Source organism: Heterostelium album (assembly GCF_000004825.1).
Source record: "Heterostelium album PN500 unplaced genomic scaffold PPL_scaffold3, whole genome shotgun sequence".
Taxonomy (NCBI): Eukaryota; Evosea; class Eumycetozoa; order Acytosteliales; family Acytosteliaceae; genus Heterostelium; species Heterostelium album.
In genome coordinates, this window is record NW_008805065.1 from 1,935,235 (window position 1) to 1,951,232 (window position 15,998).

General features: G+C 27.6%; 5 protein-coding genes across 5 annotated transcripts; 2 read left to right on the top strand and 3 right to left on the bottom strand.

The window, feature by feature from the left end:
- Window positions 1-97: 97 nt before the first annotated feature.
- PPL_03346 (putative lysophosphatidic acid acyltransferase) lies at window positions 98-1,994 on the bottom strand (the record flags this gene model as incomplete). Its single annotated transcript, XM_020574313.1, has 6 exons — window positions 98-545; window positions 643-792; window positions 889-1,169; window positions 1,266-1,362; window positions 1,486-1,662; window positions 1,759-1,994. The coding sequence occupies 6 exons, from the start codon at window positions 1,992-1,994 to the stop codon at window positions 98-100; spliced, it is 1,389 nt and encodes a 462-aa protein (XP_020436385.1).
- A 2,396-nt stretch (window positions 1,995-4,390) lies between these two features.
- On the top strand, window positions 4,391-5,052 carry sybB (synaptobrevin family protein; the record flags this gene model as incomplete). The annotated part of the gene is made up of 4 exons (XM_020574314.1): window positions 4,391-4,398; window positions 4,459-4,663; window positions 4,749-4,772; window positions 5,008-5,052. 4 exons carry the CDS (start codon window positions 4,391-4,393, stop codon window positions 5,050-5,052), a joined length of 282 nt encoding a protein of 93 aa, XP_020436386.1.
- Window positions 5,053-5,221: 169 nt separating this feature from the next.
- On the bottom strand, window positions 5,222-6,040 carry PPL_03348 (uncharacterized protein; the record flags this gene model as incomplete). Its single annotated transcript, XM_020574315.1, has 1 exon — window positions 5,222-6,040. The coding sequence occupies one exon, from the start codon at window positions 6,038-6,040 to the stop codon at window positions 5,222-5,224; it is 819 nt and encodes a 272-aa protein (XP_020436387.1).
- Window positions 6,041-10,448: 4,408 nt separating this feature from the next.
- Window positions 10,449-12,403, top strand: ctdspl2 (HAD family hydrolase; the record flags this gene model as incomplete). The annotated part of the gene is made up of 5 exons (XM_020574316.1): window positions 10,449-10,487; window positions 10,580-11,159; window positions 11,228-11,479; window positions 11,565-12,027; window positions 12,118-12,403. 5 exons carry the CDS (start codon window positions 10,449-10,451, stop codon window positions 12,401-12,403), a joined length of 1,620 nt encoding a protein of 539 aa, XP_020436388.1.
- Window positions 12,404-12,896: 493 nt separating this feature from the next.
- On the bottom strand, window positions 12,897-15,995 carry mtrpS (tryptophanyl-tRNA synthetase; the record flags this gene model as incomplete). The annotated part of the gene is made up of 5 exons (XM_020574317.1): window positions 12,897-13,473; window positions 13,553-13,647; window positions 13,739-14,292; window positions 14,811-15,347; window positions 15,965-15,995. The coding sequence occupies 5 exons, from the start codon at window positions 15,993-15,995 to the stop codon at window positions 12,897-12,899; spliced, it is 1,794 nt and encodes a 597-aa protein (XP_020436389.1).
- Window positions 15,996-15,998: the final 3 nt, after the last annotated feature.

Sequence of the window (15,998 nt, forward strand, 5' to 3'; positions counted from 1 at the left end):
AGAAAAAGAAAGAGAGATAAATATATATATATCTATTCATAAAGTTATTATTTTTTTTATTTAAATTAGTTTCTACTCTCGGAGATTGATTGATTAATCAATCGGTTGATGTTGATGATGCTTTTCTTTGTTTGATACCGGCGAGTTCGTCTGGAGATTTACTGTTTTCGTTGTTGGCAGAGGCGAGATCGTCGGACGAAGAGATCTTGCTGAGGTTGGCAGAGACCAGTGGACTGTTTGGATCTTCACCGTTGAATCTACGAGCGAATCTCGATGCGAATATACGTTGTTTGTGCTCGGCGAATCTAGAGCTTGGTTTGAAGTACTTGAGATATCCGTCCCATGGTACGTTGGTGATACCTGCACGCTTGGCAATCATCGCCTTGACACGATTGGCAAACTGTGCCGATGTTTCATTGGCCTGCTTGGTCTGTGCCTCTAAATACCAGACATCACAAACACATGCCCACGATGTCATCATATTGAACATATGTCTAACGAATGATTGTTTCTTTGAATTCCAGAATGCATCAACAAACAATGTACTAAAAAGTAGTAAATAAGTAAATAAGTACAAAAATAATAATTAGAATAAACCATACTTTAACATAATAATAATAATATTAACTATGAAAGACTTACTTGTATTTAATTGCAATTGGTTGAATAATAACATTTGGAAGATCGAATGCACCTTTCTTGAACATGACACAGTAGTTGTTATTCACACAAACACCCTCTGGGAAGATAAGTAATGGATCATTATTCTCATTGCCAATATGTTTTGAAATTCTAATTAGAGTGAGATAGAGATAGAGAGAGAGAGAGAGAGAAAGAAAGAAGTGTTAATATTGTTTAGTTTGTTTAATTGGTTAATGATAAACTTACTGTTGAGCGATTAAAGCTCTGTCTTTAGCTTCTGCTCTGTCGAACCAGAGACAACCGATACAGCTTAATAAGTAATCTTGAATGAAACCTAGTAATCCCTTGTGTTTCTGACCAACCGATGCGCAATTGAATTGATTCTGTAGTACTACGACATCCATTACAGTTGTATGATTGGCAACAAACACCTGATTCTTCTTTCTCAATGGTTTCACACCATGATATTTAATTACACCTGACCATGACATAATGAATATAATACATAAGAAACGTAATAATTTTCTCTATACATAATAATAATGATGATGATAATGATAATATTCATTAGTTTACTATATTGATATCTTATCTTTATTCTCTTATCTTCATTAATAACATACCTGATAATGTTTTTTTGTTTTATCATTCTTTACAAATGTTGATACAACGAAAAATAGTACAGCAAATGTAAATGCACCAGATAATAAACATGTAAGTCTAAAATATAAAGAGTAGATAGAGAGAGATAGTTTGTAGATTAGTTTAAACTTGACTAACTTTTTGTAGATGTTTGTTTGTTTGTTTGTTTCTAATGGTGGTAGAAAGATTATTACTACTTACCTAAGTGGGAATAAGATACCGTATCTAATGAAGGCACCTAATAGCCATGCAGGATAGAGATAGAAGTTCCAATTCCATGCATTTGTCTCTGGACTTGTAAAACACTTGGTAAACTCATCTTCGACCAATACTTCGACACCGTCTGTCAAGAATGGTGCTACATCACTTAAATTGAATCTAATTTAACAATTGAATTGATATAATATGATATGATATGAAATGCAATAAGTAATTGATTATTTTCTTTAACAACAATAAGTAAACATAACATACTTTTTGGATGGATTTACTTGTCTATTTAATTGTTTCAATAGTTTCTCTTCGATCTTTTGTTGAATTTCGTCTACTTCACCTTGGGTGACCGGAGTGAACAATGACCATGGATCTTGGCTGATCTCGAGTGGACCTTGCTTTCCTGTGGTACCACCACTACTTGGTGATCCAATTGAATTTGGTGATCCACCACCACAATTGTTGCTATTATTATTATTATTATTTATACTATTCATTTTTATATATGTATATAAATAAATAAAAAGTAACTATATTATATTATATTATTGATCTTAAAAAATTTATAAGATTATTATGTACATGAATGAATTTACAATTTGACTAACTTTAACTTTATTCCGATTGATGATGATGATGATGATGATGATGTGAATGATTGATGATGTTCAACTAAACTAATGTATTGTTAAATAGAATAGAATTAAAATGGTCAGGTATTTTATATAAAATTATTATAGTAGTATGATAATGGATACTTTGGTTTGGTGTTGAAAAAATAAATTAAATGAAAAAAAAAAAAAAAAAAAAGGGTTTTGAAAAAAAATGATCACTTTTAAAAGGTGTTTAGAAAATTCCCCGATTCATTTGAAAAAAAACAACAAAATCAATCAAAATTTTAAATCTTTTATGATTTTTACAATGAAAAAGTCCTTTCACTATTTTTCGATAGGAGTTACCCAATTTAGGAAAATGATGTAACATTGGTTATTTATAAACTCGTTTACTATAGTCTTAATATTGTTTGAATTAATCACAAATATCAGTTTCATTAAGTGTTCTTATCAAATCTATCTATAGTAACTTTTGTTGTCAACATTCCAGCAAAATATATATATTTAATACCATTTTTATTATTTGTTTTTTGTAGTTTTTTGTTTACTAAATCGATTTTAATTAATTCTTTAGACCATTTATTATTTTAATCAAACTAATAATGATAAATTCATTCTTATGAGAATTTATAGATTGATTGATATAGATCTCATATATTAATAATAATTATATCTAAATTAATTACTACAAAAATATTTGTGTTTTTTTTTTTAAAGAAATCAAGCTGGGCTTAACCATCCATATTATAGTTTTTTGTATATTAATCGATTTTAATTAATTCTTTAGACAATTTTAAAAATTGAACATTAATTCTTTCAGAATTTATGTTGGTATACTTTTTGATTATTTTCTTTGAATAAAAGAATTTTTCAATTATAAGATTTCAAAAATAATACTAATATATTATTTGATGTTAATCAAAACTCAAATTAATTCATTGAATTATTCTATTGGAATCAAATGAAAAGACGCATGATCAGCGCCTGGTGGTTTTTAAAAAAATAAAATAAAATTAAAAAAATTCAAAAAATTAACCGTCTCTTTTTTATTTAAAAAAAAAAAAACTTTTTCACTCATTTCCCCAATTCACTATCTAATTTAACACAATATTTATAAATATATATATTTTTTTGGTGTAGGTTTATATTTTTATAACATTACAAAAATTAACAAATTAAATAATAATAATTTTTATCACCTTATAAAAACAATATGATGTCACCCTCAACTTAATCATACAATAGAAACAATAAACATCAATTCATTGTTAATTTATAACAAAATAGAAATATTATAAAAACAAAAACTTACCTTTGAATAATACAATATAGTTTTAAAGTTAAAAAACTATCAATTTGATGATTAATAATATCAAGCTTTAGATTGATAGATTAATAAAAGAACACACAACAACAACAACAACAACAATGATAGATTAGAAAGATAAATAGATAGAATAAGCACATAGAAGAGAGAGAGATAAAGAAAAAGAAAGAGATCAATCAACTCACCATATTTGTGTTTGTGTTGTGAATGTAATTGAATAGAGTGGCGTCACTTAACAATGACTTTTCTATTGGTGTTTGTAGTGGTTTTTGTGTGTTTGAGGAAATTTAATATCCCCACCACATACCGTACACATCATACCACCTCTCTCTAAAATAAAATAGTATATAAAGTTGACTACGTATACACATTTATTTAAATTTTTTTTTTTTTTTTTAATTACAAATTTGCTATTTCTTAATTTAAATTCTCAACTCTCTCTCTCTCACTCACTCAAGTCATTCATACCATAACAACAACTAACCACTTAATCAACAAACACAGCAGCAACAACAAAACAAATAACAACACATTTTGTTTATTCGAGTATGTAAAAAAAAGAACATAAGTACTTATTTTTATTGTTGTTTTTTTTTTTTAATTATTTATATATATGTTTGTTTTTGATTTTGTTTTGATTTTCACTTGTTGTGATTGATAAAATATCATAATAATAATAATAAAACAATCAAAAATAATATACTCTATTTAGTAAGAAAACAAAAGTTGTAGTTGTAGTAGATAATAGCAATAATTTCAATTATAATAATAATAACAACAATAATTAATTAATAATAATCACAATCAATAGAATTTAAAATTAGAAAGAAAAATTTTTATTAATTTTAATTTTTTATTATTAGGTATATTTATTAATATAACTCTGCCGATTTTCTCAAGAATCAAACTCCCTCTCTTTTTTTTCACATATAAATAAAACAATCTATATAAGATGTCACAGTAGGTATCATAAATATTAAATAACATTGATGATTGACTAACAAACTAATCGCATTCTAGAAATCAACCATCAAAGACTCAAGCTATTTTGCAAGAGGTCGATAAAGTAAAGGATGTAATGCACAATAATATCGGACTTATGTTGGACAACCACGACAAGGCCACAAATTTACAAGACAAAACAGCATCAATGAACAACAATGCCAAAATGTTTAAAAAGCAAACCGTCACCATCCGTAGACAAATGTGGTGCAGAAATATGAAGGTAAGACAGTCAATCAATCAATCTAATCAAGAAGAGGAGGTCTTTGCAAGTTGTACTAATCTAAAATCGTTATTATTTTATATAGTTACAAATTATTATTGTTTTAGTTGTTATTTTGGTTTTGGCAATTATCCTCATTCCAATTATTTTGAAGCTCGCCAAGTAAACAATAAAACAAACACTAAACATAACATACATAACAAAACAAGTACCTCCAAAAACTCCACACAATCTCCGTTTCGTTCGTTCTCCCTCCTCTCCACAAAACATTATAATGTATCAAAAGAAAATCATTTCATTTATTTAGTTATATGTTATAGTTTGTACTTTATTTATTGAATCAGTTCATTCACTCTCATCTCAACCTCAATCTTTCACATTTAGAATAAATAGCCAAAACACACAGTTTGATTATTATTATTTTTTTTTTATCTATCATAAACAATATTTTTATTTTATTTTATTGATATTATTAGTTCATACTATTAGATTAAAAACAACAATAAGAATGAGCTTATTTATTTATAAATACAATAATTTCTTTATTTTTTTTTTAATTTAAAAATAAATATCTAGCCCCAATGAGCAAATTAATTCCAAAGTTTCCAAATTTGATTTTGTTTGGTGACGTATTGATCTATAAGGCCAAAGAATGTTTCTTTCGGAGCCACTTCTCTGGTAGAACTCTAAAATTCTCTGATTTGTTGATAGCACATGTGTTCCTTCTTGAATCATTCTAACAAATCTTCTGTATCCACGACTAAGGACTGTTGTACTTATTCCATATTTCTTTGCAACATCTGATTGATTCGATTTTAGATCTTCAAAAGTAATTCTAATTGATTTTTTATATGGATTGAAAGTTTCTCTACTTTGTTTTGGTGAACCGGTAGGAGAATTTGTTTGTATAAAACCAACCAAGTCTAAATTGATATCAATATTGAATTCCAGTGATAAATCTATTACAAGTTCTGGGGTTGAATAGATTGATTCTTGAGAATATGATTCATTGTCTAATTGATTTTCGGAATAAATAATTTCATTGTATTGTTGTTGTTGTTGTTGTTGTTCAAAGTCATTCTGATATGAAATTTGGGTATCCAGTGATCCGTTATCAGAATATTCAATGGATTCTTCTGAGTTTTGAGATGATACATCATCAACTTGGAAAGGACTATATTCATTGAATGTTTCGTTGGAAAACTCTGCTTGATAGTTTTGATTCCAGACTGACTCCACTTGGCTTGAATAGAGATTCAAATGGTCTAAGAATAACTCTTCATCGGTACTCCATTCTTTTTGTTGACAAATCAAATTGTATAGTTCTTCGTCAACTTGGAAAGTATTAAAAATAGAAGTGGTGTCAATTGGATACATTGTAGATATAATTAATAGATATATATTTAGTAGTGAATATAATAGTAAGGATTGTCATTTCCTTTTATACTTTGGCTTAGAGCTACTCAAGACAGCTTATTAGGTAGTTTGTCAATCATAGATTTATTTTTGGATTGACAAAGTTTGGCACGACAAATTTTTTTTTTTTTTTGATTGACAAAATTTGATTTTTTTGATTGACAAATGAACAAATAATGATAATCATGTAATCATATCTTTGATTGACAAAATTCAAGAAAATATCTTTAGATAATAAAATTGATTGGCAAATATATCAGATTTTTTGATCTATTCATTATTTGGATTTACTTTTTTTATAAAACATATATATATAAATTTCTTTTATCTTTTATTTCTAATAAATCTACTATATACTATATATATATTACACCTTTTAACCATTATAATATCTAAATGCGACTATTATATTTTTAAATGATTTTTTCAAAATAAAAATAAATTGATAAAAAACCAAAAATTTTTTTTTTTTTTCTGCAGAATGATTATAGCGCTTTTTTTATCTTTAAAAATTAATAAGAAATGAATTTCATCAGAATTGAAATAAATCACATACGCAACTGCAAAAAAAAGTTTATTAGAAATTTTAAAATTAAATTTAATAAATTGTGTGGTTATCATTTTTACCACTTTAATCAACATATGATAACCATTTTTTTTGTTTTTATATTTTTTTAATTTTATTGTTCAACAACAACCAACACCAAAGACAACACTACATATATACATTTATTTATATATTTTTTATTATTATTATTTAATTTAATTACAATTTCGAAATCGATTTTAATTTAGTAACCAATAATCAATCAAAATCAAACTATCTTTCTATTTTTATATATTTAATATTACTTGTGTGTGTTGATACAGCTCTATCGTAAATAGTAGTTTGCATTCATTCTATTAAATTAACGTAGTCGTTCATTGATATAGTAATATAATCCTACTTTACGTAATTTAATAGGACAGATCAGATTATTGAGTGTTTTGTTGTTGAACTGCTGAACAGCATAAATAAATAAATAAAATCAGTCAAAAAAAAAAGAAAGAAAATAATTCAAAATCAATCAATTAGTCAATCAATCTTCTATATCTATATCTAATCAATATCATTATCATTGTTATCTTTTTTTCTCTTTTATTTTAATTTGTAAGTACCCATTTTTTTCTCTTTTATTTTTTTCATTTAATTTTATGATTTTACTTTTTCCCAATTTTTGAAAAATCAAAACTTTTTTTTTTGTTCAACAACCAATAAATCAAGTCGGAGGAAGTGCCAATGCAACATCCGTCTCCAAAAAAACAAAAAAAAAAAACAACTTTGAACTCTCTCTTTTTGGTTCAATTTCAATATTAGATTATATATTAGTCTAATTGTTTAAATTTAATTAGATCATTTAATTTAAATTTATTTTTGCACTCTGGTATTTATCGAAAATTTATATTTATTAAAATGGTAATCCATCTACAGATATGCGACACATACTGCAATATCAATATTAATTTCTATCTTTGAAATTTTAAGTTTTGTTATTCTCGACATTTACATATGATGATGATGTTGATTAATATATATTATAATTTACATAATTTCATATTATGTCTGCTCAAATTTATTGGATCACTTTCCAATAACGATATTTCTAACTACCTATCGATTGGTTTGATCAACATCAATAATATTATTTTCATTTTAAAATCAACATCATCATGAACATTGACCAACATGATCATCACACCCAGTATCATCCTTAAACAGGTAACAGTTTCTCACAACAATGTGTTGGTAATGAATAGTAGCTTTATCTTTATCTATAAAATTAATTCCAATTCAAAGTGAATTTCCATTTACCACACACAAATCAATCAAATCAAACATCAGTCATATCATAAACAAAAACCGTATTATTTAAATAATTGGTTTTAAATCATCAAACATATAATTAGTCAACCAATCACAGGTTAAAATTTAAACTACCGTTGTTGATTGTTTTGGGTTTGATTAAACAATAGCATTAGATCATATAATTTAGTACTACTCATATGAGTTTCATTTCATCAATATCAACATCGTCTTTCTTTTAACTATTAAGACAGTGTTGGTTTCCACTAAATATTAGATATCACCCACACTCACTTACTCACTCACCACATTAGTAGTAGTAAGTTGTTGTTTTATATTCTTCAGATTGGCATACGGACACACATCAAAATTTAATATACTTACTTTATTACATATGTAATTAACCAATCTAATCCAAACACAACAACAAACATACCCCTCACTTTTACATATAAACAATCATGATATATCTGACTCCAATAACACAAATATACTTATGACACTTTTTTGTTTTAATTGTTCTTTTTATGTTGGCATTGGAAATCCAACTCAATTTATATAAGTGATTATTATCGTTGGTAGTCTTGTTGGAAACAACGACAATACTGTTGTCACACTATAGGCAAAACCTCTTTTTCTTTACAAACTTAACACACACATCTCTAAACATGCAAACACAAAGAGGTTCTTCGATACTATTTTGATCTCATTTACCACCACACACACACACACACACAACAAACAATCCCAATTCTCACTACAAATCTATAAAAAGTAAAGTAGCTCAAAAACTCATGATTATTATGATCTTGTGTGCTCTTGAGTTAGCTTAAGTGGTTTGAGAGATTGATGGTGTGTGTGTGTTTTAGTGGTTTAGTGATCTCACACTCCTATATTCAAGTATAAAAGTTATTTTTCAGTTTAGTGGTATGTGTGTGTGTGTGTGTGTGTTTGTTTATTTTTACTGGTTTAAATGGTGGGGTAACTTTTATGATGATGTGTGTTTGTTTGTTTGACGATTGATTATAAGATAAATAAAGGCGTGGGTTAATGTTATTTCTTTGTTGTTGTTGTTGTTTGTTTTTGATTTCTGCTGTATTGTTTTTGGTTTTATTATTGCTATTGAACACTCATACACCAACTATCTATCTATCTATCTAATTAGTTTGAGTACCTCTTATTAATTAAATAATAATAATTACTTTCAATTCAATTCAATTTATTTGTATATTTATTTTATATATTTTATGTAAACAAACAGCAGCTCTCCTTAATATCTTTTATTTTATTTTATTTTTTCCAAAATAACATATATAGCACACCAACCACTCATACTACCACCACTACTGCTCTCTCACAAACACCATAAGGATAGATATCCGCTTATCAATAACCAATTAATACTTTTATTACTACACCTATCTACCAATTATAATTGCACCACCACAATCGCCACCAACACCAAGCCAACACATAACACATAAACTAATTTCACTGTTTTTCTCAACACTTGATACAACCAACAAACAACAATAACAACACAACATAAACACCAACAAACTAAATTTTGTTTTTTTGTTATATATCAAAAGGTGTATTCCAACAGTAATATTTTTGAAACAAAATTAAATTATCAAAAAAAAAAAATTATTTAATTTATTTCAATTTATTAATAATAAATAAATAAATAAAAATAATAATAATAACAAACAATATATAATTGTTGTCATTATTGTTGTTGATTTTCTTTTTCCAATTGTTTTTGTTTTCGACTCCAACCAAACCCATCAAATCAATTAAATATTTATAAATATCGCCACAATAAATAATAATAATAATAATAATTATAGCTCTAAACTATTTTTTGAAATTTCACTACCTGTTTAGTCCAGTAAGACCTTATTTGTTTTGATTTGTTCACTATCTTTGTTGATAACTTATTATTATTTTTGTATTTTATCTTATAAATTTTCAATTGTTATTTTGTATATCAATCAATTATCATTTCATCTCCATATTTGTATAATTTGATTTAATAAACTAAAATCTATTTTCATCTTCAAATTTAAAGAAGAAGAACATCAATAATAATAATAAACAAATCAATCTCACACATTAATTAACTTAATTTAATAATTTATTATAATTTTTTTTTATATAAATCTTTAACAAAATCTTTAAACATATATTGTTGTTGTAATTTTAAATATTAATTTTAAAATATTAATTTTTTTATAAGTTTAATTATCATATACAAGTACCAATTACCGCCATTCACTTTTACCTCTATTTATTTAAATAATAATAATTTAAAACATTGTAATTCTTACCAAAAATTAAATTTAAACCAAATAATCTATATTAATCAGGCAATTAGTTTATAAATACCAACTTACTTTTTGAAACACCTGTTGATCAACCAACTAATAGAAGATTGAATTAAAATAAATCTTTTATAACACACACCACACCAACAAAGTAAAAACAAACCAACTAAATCAATCCACAACTTATAAGTAAATCAACATGTCATCTGGAGTAAGAACAAGAGTAGAAATACTTCATGTAAATATTACAATTTTTATTTATATATTTTGGAATTATACAATTTAAAATTTACAACTTGTAAACTGACAAATTATTTTTATCGATAATAGGATTTAACAAACTTTGTAGATTCTGAATACTATAAAATTCATAACGATTCATTGGCTTTCACATTAACAAACTCACTATTGCAAGAAGTAGAAGAGAATTCAATACAACAATCGGTTCAAAACTGTGGTAATCAACAACAATTGAATAATAATAATAATAACAACAATAATAATAGTTTAAAACACAATTTAACATCTTCTACTTCATCATCATCTTGTTCATCATCGTCATCAACCACTTCTTCACCAACACTCAATTCCATTAATAGTTCCACCGATTCCGATTCAATACAACCAAGAAAGCGTTGTAGACAAAATGAACCATCGCCAAACCTGACCTCAACATCATCATCATCAACTACCACCACTACAACCACAACAACTACCACTACCACTTCCAACAGTAACATTTCCACAATAATTGATGATAAACAACAACAATCCTGTTTCAAATCGTTTTCACCAACCAATAATTTATTTTTTTCCTATTTGGATGAAGGCTTGACAACATCATTGCCATCAATGAAATCCAAGGTCGACGAGAATGCCGTAGAAGTGTTTTGTAATGATTTAACAAAAGGTAATTACAATTTACGTATTTTTCTTTAGATACTTTACTAACATTTCTTTATTATCTTATATATAAAGAAGATGAAATCTTACCATTCTTGGAAAACGAAGATCAATGTACAAATACAAATAAACAAATATCAGACAATGATAACAATGTGAGTGATCAATCGGTCATTGACAATGAAAACAGCACTGGATTAAGAGGAGAATTGGTCCGTTCCAGTGTTGACAATAATGTAGATAGTGTAGATAATTCAAATAATATTTTAACTTCTTTGTTTTCACCTCAGTCCTACAGTAGTAGTAGTAATGAGAGTTCATCAAATAGTAAGTATTAAAAAACATAACTTATTGCTATAATATTATTATTATTATTATTATTATTTACTAATTTTATTTTATTTTTTTCTAGTATGTGTTCCTTTTATTCATAGTTTACCACAAGTCGATCATGATCTAAGAAAATCAATAGAGAGAACTGTGCCTGAGGAAGAGATAGAGGAGGAGGAGGAGGAAGAGGAACAAGAATTCAACCCATGGCTGTTCATTAAGCAACTGTCGCAAAGCTCAATTACACCTCCCAGTAATCGTTGTATGCTGCCTCCCAAAGACGAACAGACTCCAAAGATCTCACTGGTGCTCGACCTCGATGAAACATTGGTACACTGCAGCACCGAGCCAATCGACGAGCCAGACCTCACGTTTTTCGTAACCTTTAACAATGTAGAATACAAAGTATTTGCAAAGAAGAGACCGTTCTTTGAGGATTTCCTCTCAAAGGCATCGTCATTGTTTGAATTAATTATATTTACTGCTTCACAGGAAGTCTATGCAAACAAACTGCTCAACATGATCGATCCAAATAAACATATAAAGTAAGTAGTAATAATTAAATATTAACATAATTAATTACATAATTTAATTAACTAACAAACTAATCATATAATAATAATAATAATATTTAGATATCGATTATATAGAGATTCTTGTGTTTGTGTCGATGGCACCTATTTGAAAGATCTATCGATTCTTGGTAGAGATCTCTCGCAGGTGGTCATCGTAGACAACTCACCACAATCGTTTGGATTCCAAGTTGACAACGGTATACCAATCGAGAGCTGGTACGAAGACAAGAACGATCAGGAGCTTATGACTTTAATTTCATTTTTAGAATCTTTGAAAGAAGCTGAAGATGTCCGACCATTTATTAGAACTAAATTTGGTCTTCAAGAACTAATTGATAAAGCATAATTAATCATCACACAATTGAATCCAACCCATAACTTAATTGGATTTAATAACTATTTTTTTATTATTATTATATTATTTCTTTCACTACTCTTTTAATCTATTCTATTCTATTCTATCATTTTATAATAGAATAACATAATTAATGTGTAGTTGTTTTATGTATTTACAAAAGAAAAAGAAGAAAACAAACAACAAATCAAAATATTTTTTTATTGATATTGTTTATAAACAAACAAAGATATATTAAATTAATAGTATTTAAACATATAATTATATCTCAATCTAATCAAACATCAACTTCATTCAATTCAACATTTTATTAAATATAAATCGTACAATCAATCCAATGTAACTTGCTCAAATGATAATAAAATTAAATAAAGAGTTTATAATCATAATATTATAAACTTTCTTTAGAATTAAATTAAACTCTTATAAACATATATATGTTTATAATATTATTATTATATGATTATTTGATTGTATATTATTATTAATAATATAATCCGATGAGATCTTTAATTTCTTTAAGATTGTTTTGTGCAAGTTGATTTGCACGTTGAGAACCAAGTTGGAGGTATTCCTTTACTTGCTTTGGGTTGGCACGATGATATTCGATTTGATCACGAATAGGTGTAATCTTTTTGCAGAGTTGTTGTGCGAGATACTCTTTGAATTTACTGTGATATTGATCTTTGAATTCATGTGCAATGTCGGTGATAGGTGCACCGGTGGCAGCCGATGCTATCGAAAGAAGATTGGAAATGTTTGCACGATTCTCTGGGTCATAAGATACTCCCACGGTCGAATCGGTAGCTGCTTTCATAATCTTGTTGGTGATGATCTTGTCAGAGTCGGTCAGGTTGATTCTCGAATTCTCAGAGGGATCTGATTTACTCATCTTTGTAGAGGCATCGGTCAAACTCATGATTCTCTTGGTCTCTGTACAATTGACGATCTGTGGCAATGTGAAAAAGTCTACTTTATGATGTGAGTTGAATGCATATGCTATCTTTCTAGTCAACTCGACATGTTGTGTTTGATCTTCTCCAACTGGTACATGTGATGCTCTATTATTATTATTATTACATCATATTAGTAGTTGTGGTTATAATGATAAACGACAAACAACAACAACAACCAACTTACTTGTAAAGTAAAATATCTGCAGCCATCAAAATTGGATATGCCAACAAACCATATGTATTTTGAACTAATGAAGATGTATTCTTCTTACTCTTTTCCTATATATATAATTATTGTATTGTTTTGTTGTTAATTCTAATCGAAATGAAATGAAGGTGATTAACAAGTGCTGTTTAGATCTAAACTTACTTTATATTGAACCATATTCTCAAGTCTTCCAATGGCTGTGTGACAACTTAGTATCCATTGCAACTCTGCGTGTGCAGATACCTGTGATTGGTTGAATAGAATTACTTTGGTAGGATCGATTCCACATGATATATATTCGATGGCAACATCGAGTGTGTTTGCTCGTAGACGCTCTGGTGTAACCGCTTTATTTGTAAGTGAATGAAGATCGACTATCGAGAAGAGAATATCATGCTGTTGCTGCTGGTTGTTATCACCCGACAGTATAGTGTTTTGAATCTCTACCCAATTCAACATAGCACCTACATAGTTTCCTAGATGCAGACCACCGCTAGTTGGTTGCATTCCACTGAATATTCTCACTTTATTATTCTTGAAATCATAGTTTGTCTTGAATTGCTCGATCGATGTGATCAATGATGGTGGTTCAGCTGAAGCAGTAACCTTACTACTAGAGAAATATCTATTATTACCAACAAAACTTGAACATCTTACTCCAATTGAATTTGATATATATTTTGATGATATATTTTTAAATAATAAAGTATTCATAACTTATAATGAAATTATGATCAGTTTAATTTCGGTCATCCCATCTGATTAATCTCCAAATTTGGAACAAAAAATTTTTTTGATCAAAAATTTATCTATAAGCCACATAAGAATTATTCGTCACATGATCATAATAATAATAAAATCATATTAACCAAATATAGACATATTTGATTAGGTTAATCAAAGATTTACTATTAATCTACTTTTATCAAATACTTACAAACTCAATATTTTCTAAATGGTTATAAAATTTACAAATAGATAATCGTTTAAAACTTTTTAGATAACATCTAATATTAATTGTCTTTCATAATCTATTAAATATCGACAATATGATAGATAGTGTATTGTTGTTTTATTTACATTATAATTAAGTATTTGTTTTACCAATTTTCACTTAGTTGGGATGTTGGACATTTACATGGAGTGTGTTTTGGATTGAATGGTAAATTAGTATGCGATCCATCACAGTGAGGTGGTCGTTGGGAATATCGACAACCACAGAGTAACCACATACTCTGATTTCTGTCGAGTGTAAACTCTATAGGTTTATACTTTGTTCCGATATGTGATTTGTCGCAAAACGGTTGATTCTTGGTTTGTCCACACGTACAATATTCGTAGACTACATCTTTTTTCAGACCTCTCACTGTGTAAGGACTGTACATTTGAATTTTCAGAGGTATCAATTTACTACAATTACATTTACTGCAGATCACCTCGGTCTCTGCATCGATGATAGAGTTGCCCATCATCAGACTACCACTGGTAGGGTTGCTGGCGGGACTACTATTGCTGTCGTCAGTACTGATATCGCTGTCTTGATCGAGAGCTGGAGAAGGAAGAGTAGTAGATGAATCACAACCAATAATTACATCGTTGTCATTCAAGTTCAAATTCTTTGAATTCGCAATAATTGATTGAATCATCGATTTGTCATCTTTATCGCTATCCTTACATTGGCACCGGTTTTCCAACTCCAAATGAATTTTCGTGTCTGAAACTTCATGAGAATGGGTTATTGTTTCCTCCAATTTTCTTGATGACATAATCACTATTTTTGTTTTTTTTTGATTGTTGAAATCGAAAAGCTTCACTCAATAAATTTCTTCAATCCAATTTATCTGTGATTCAAATGTTGGATGTTGTAATGTAAACCTATGAACCTATGAATATTGAATAGGTATAAATTAAAAATGAAATGCTTATACAAAAATAAATAAAGAATATATAAATAAATACTTTTTTAGATTAAATAGATATAGGTATTGAAATATAAATATTTATATAAATTTTATTTATTTACATCTTTCAAAAACAATTTTTATCAGTTTAAATAGAAGAGGAAGAGTTCGTTGTACTTTAAATAAATTTTAAATTAATCAAATCAATTCATTAGTGAGCAATAGCAGGTGTGCCAAACAATTGCAGTAGAAATAGTAAGAAGTAAATATAGCGGAGCTAAAAGTAAGGAAGCAGCAGTTTCATTTTTTGCAATCAATCAGTATAATATAATTAGCAGTGCACTCTACCATATCGATTGATCTCCAACATATTAACCAAACTTGAATGAATCAATCAAGTATACTTATATAATACAATGCTTGTTGTATAAATAATTTGGTGACTGTGTGTTTTTTGTTTAATCAATTCCAGGTGCTTCTTATTTACTTTTTGGTAAATTGGAATCAGTTTGGTTCATCAT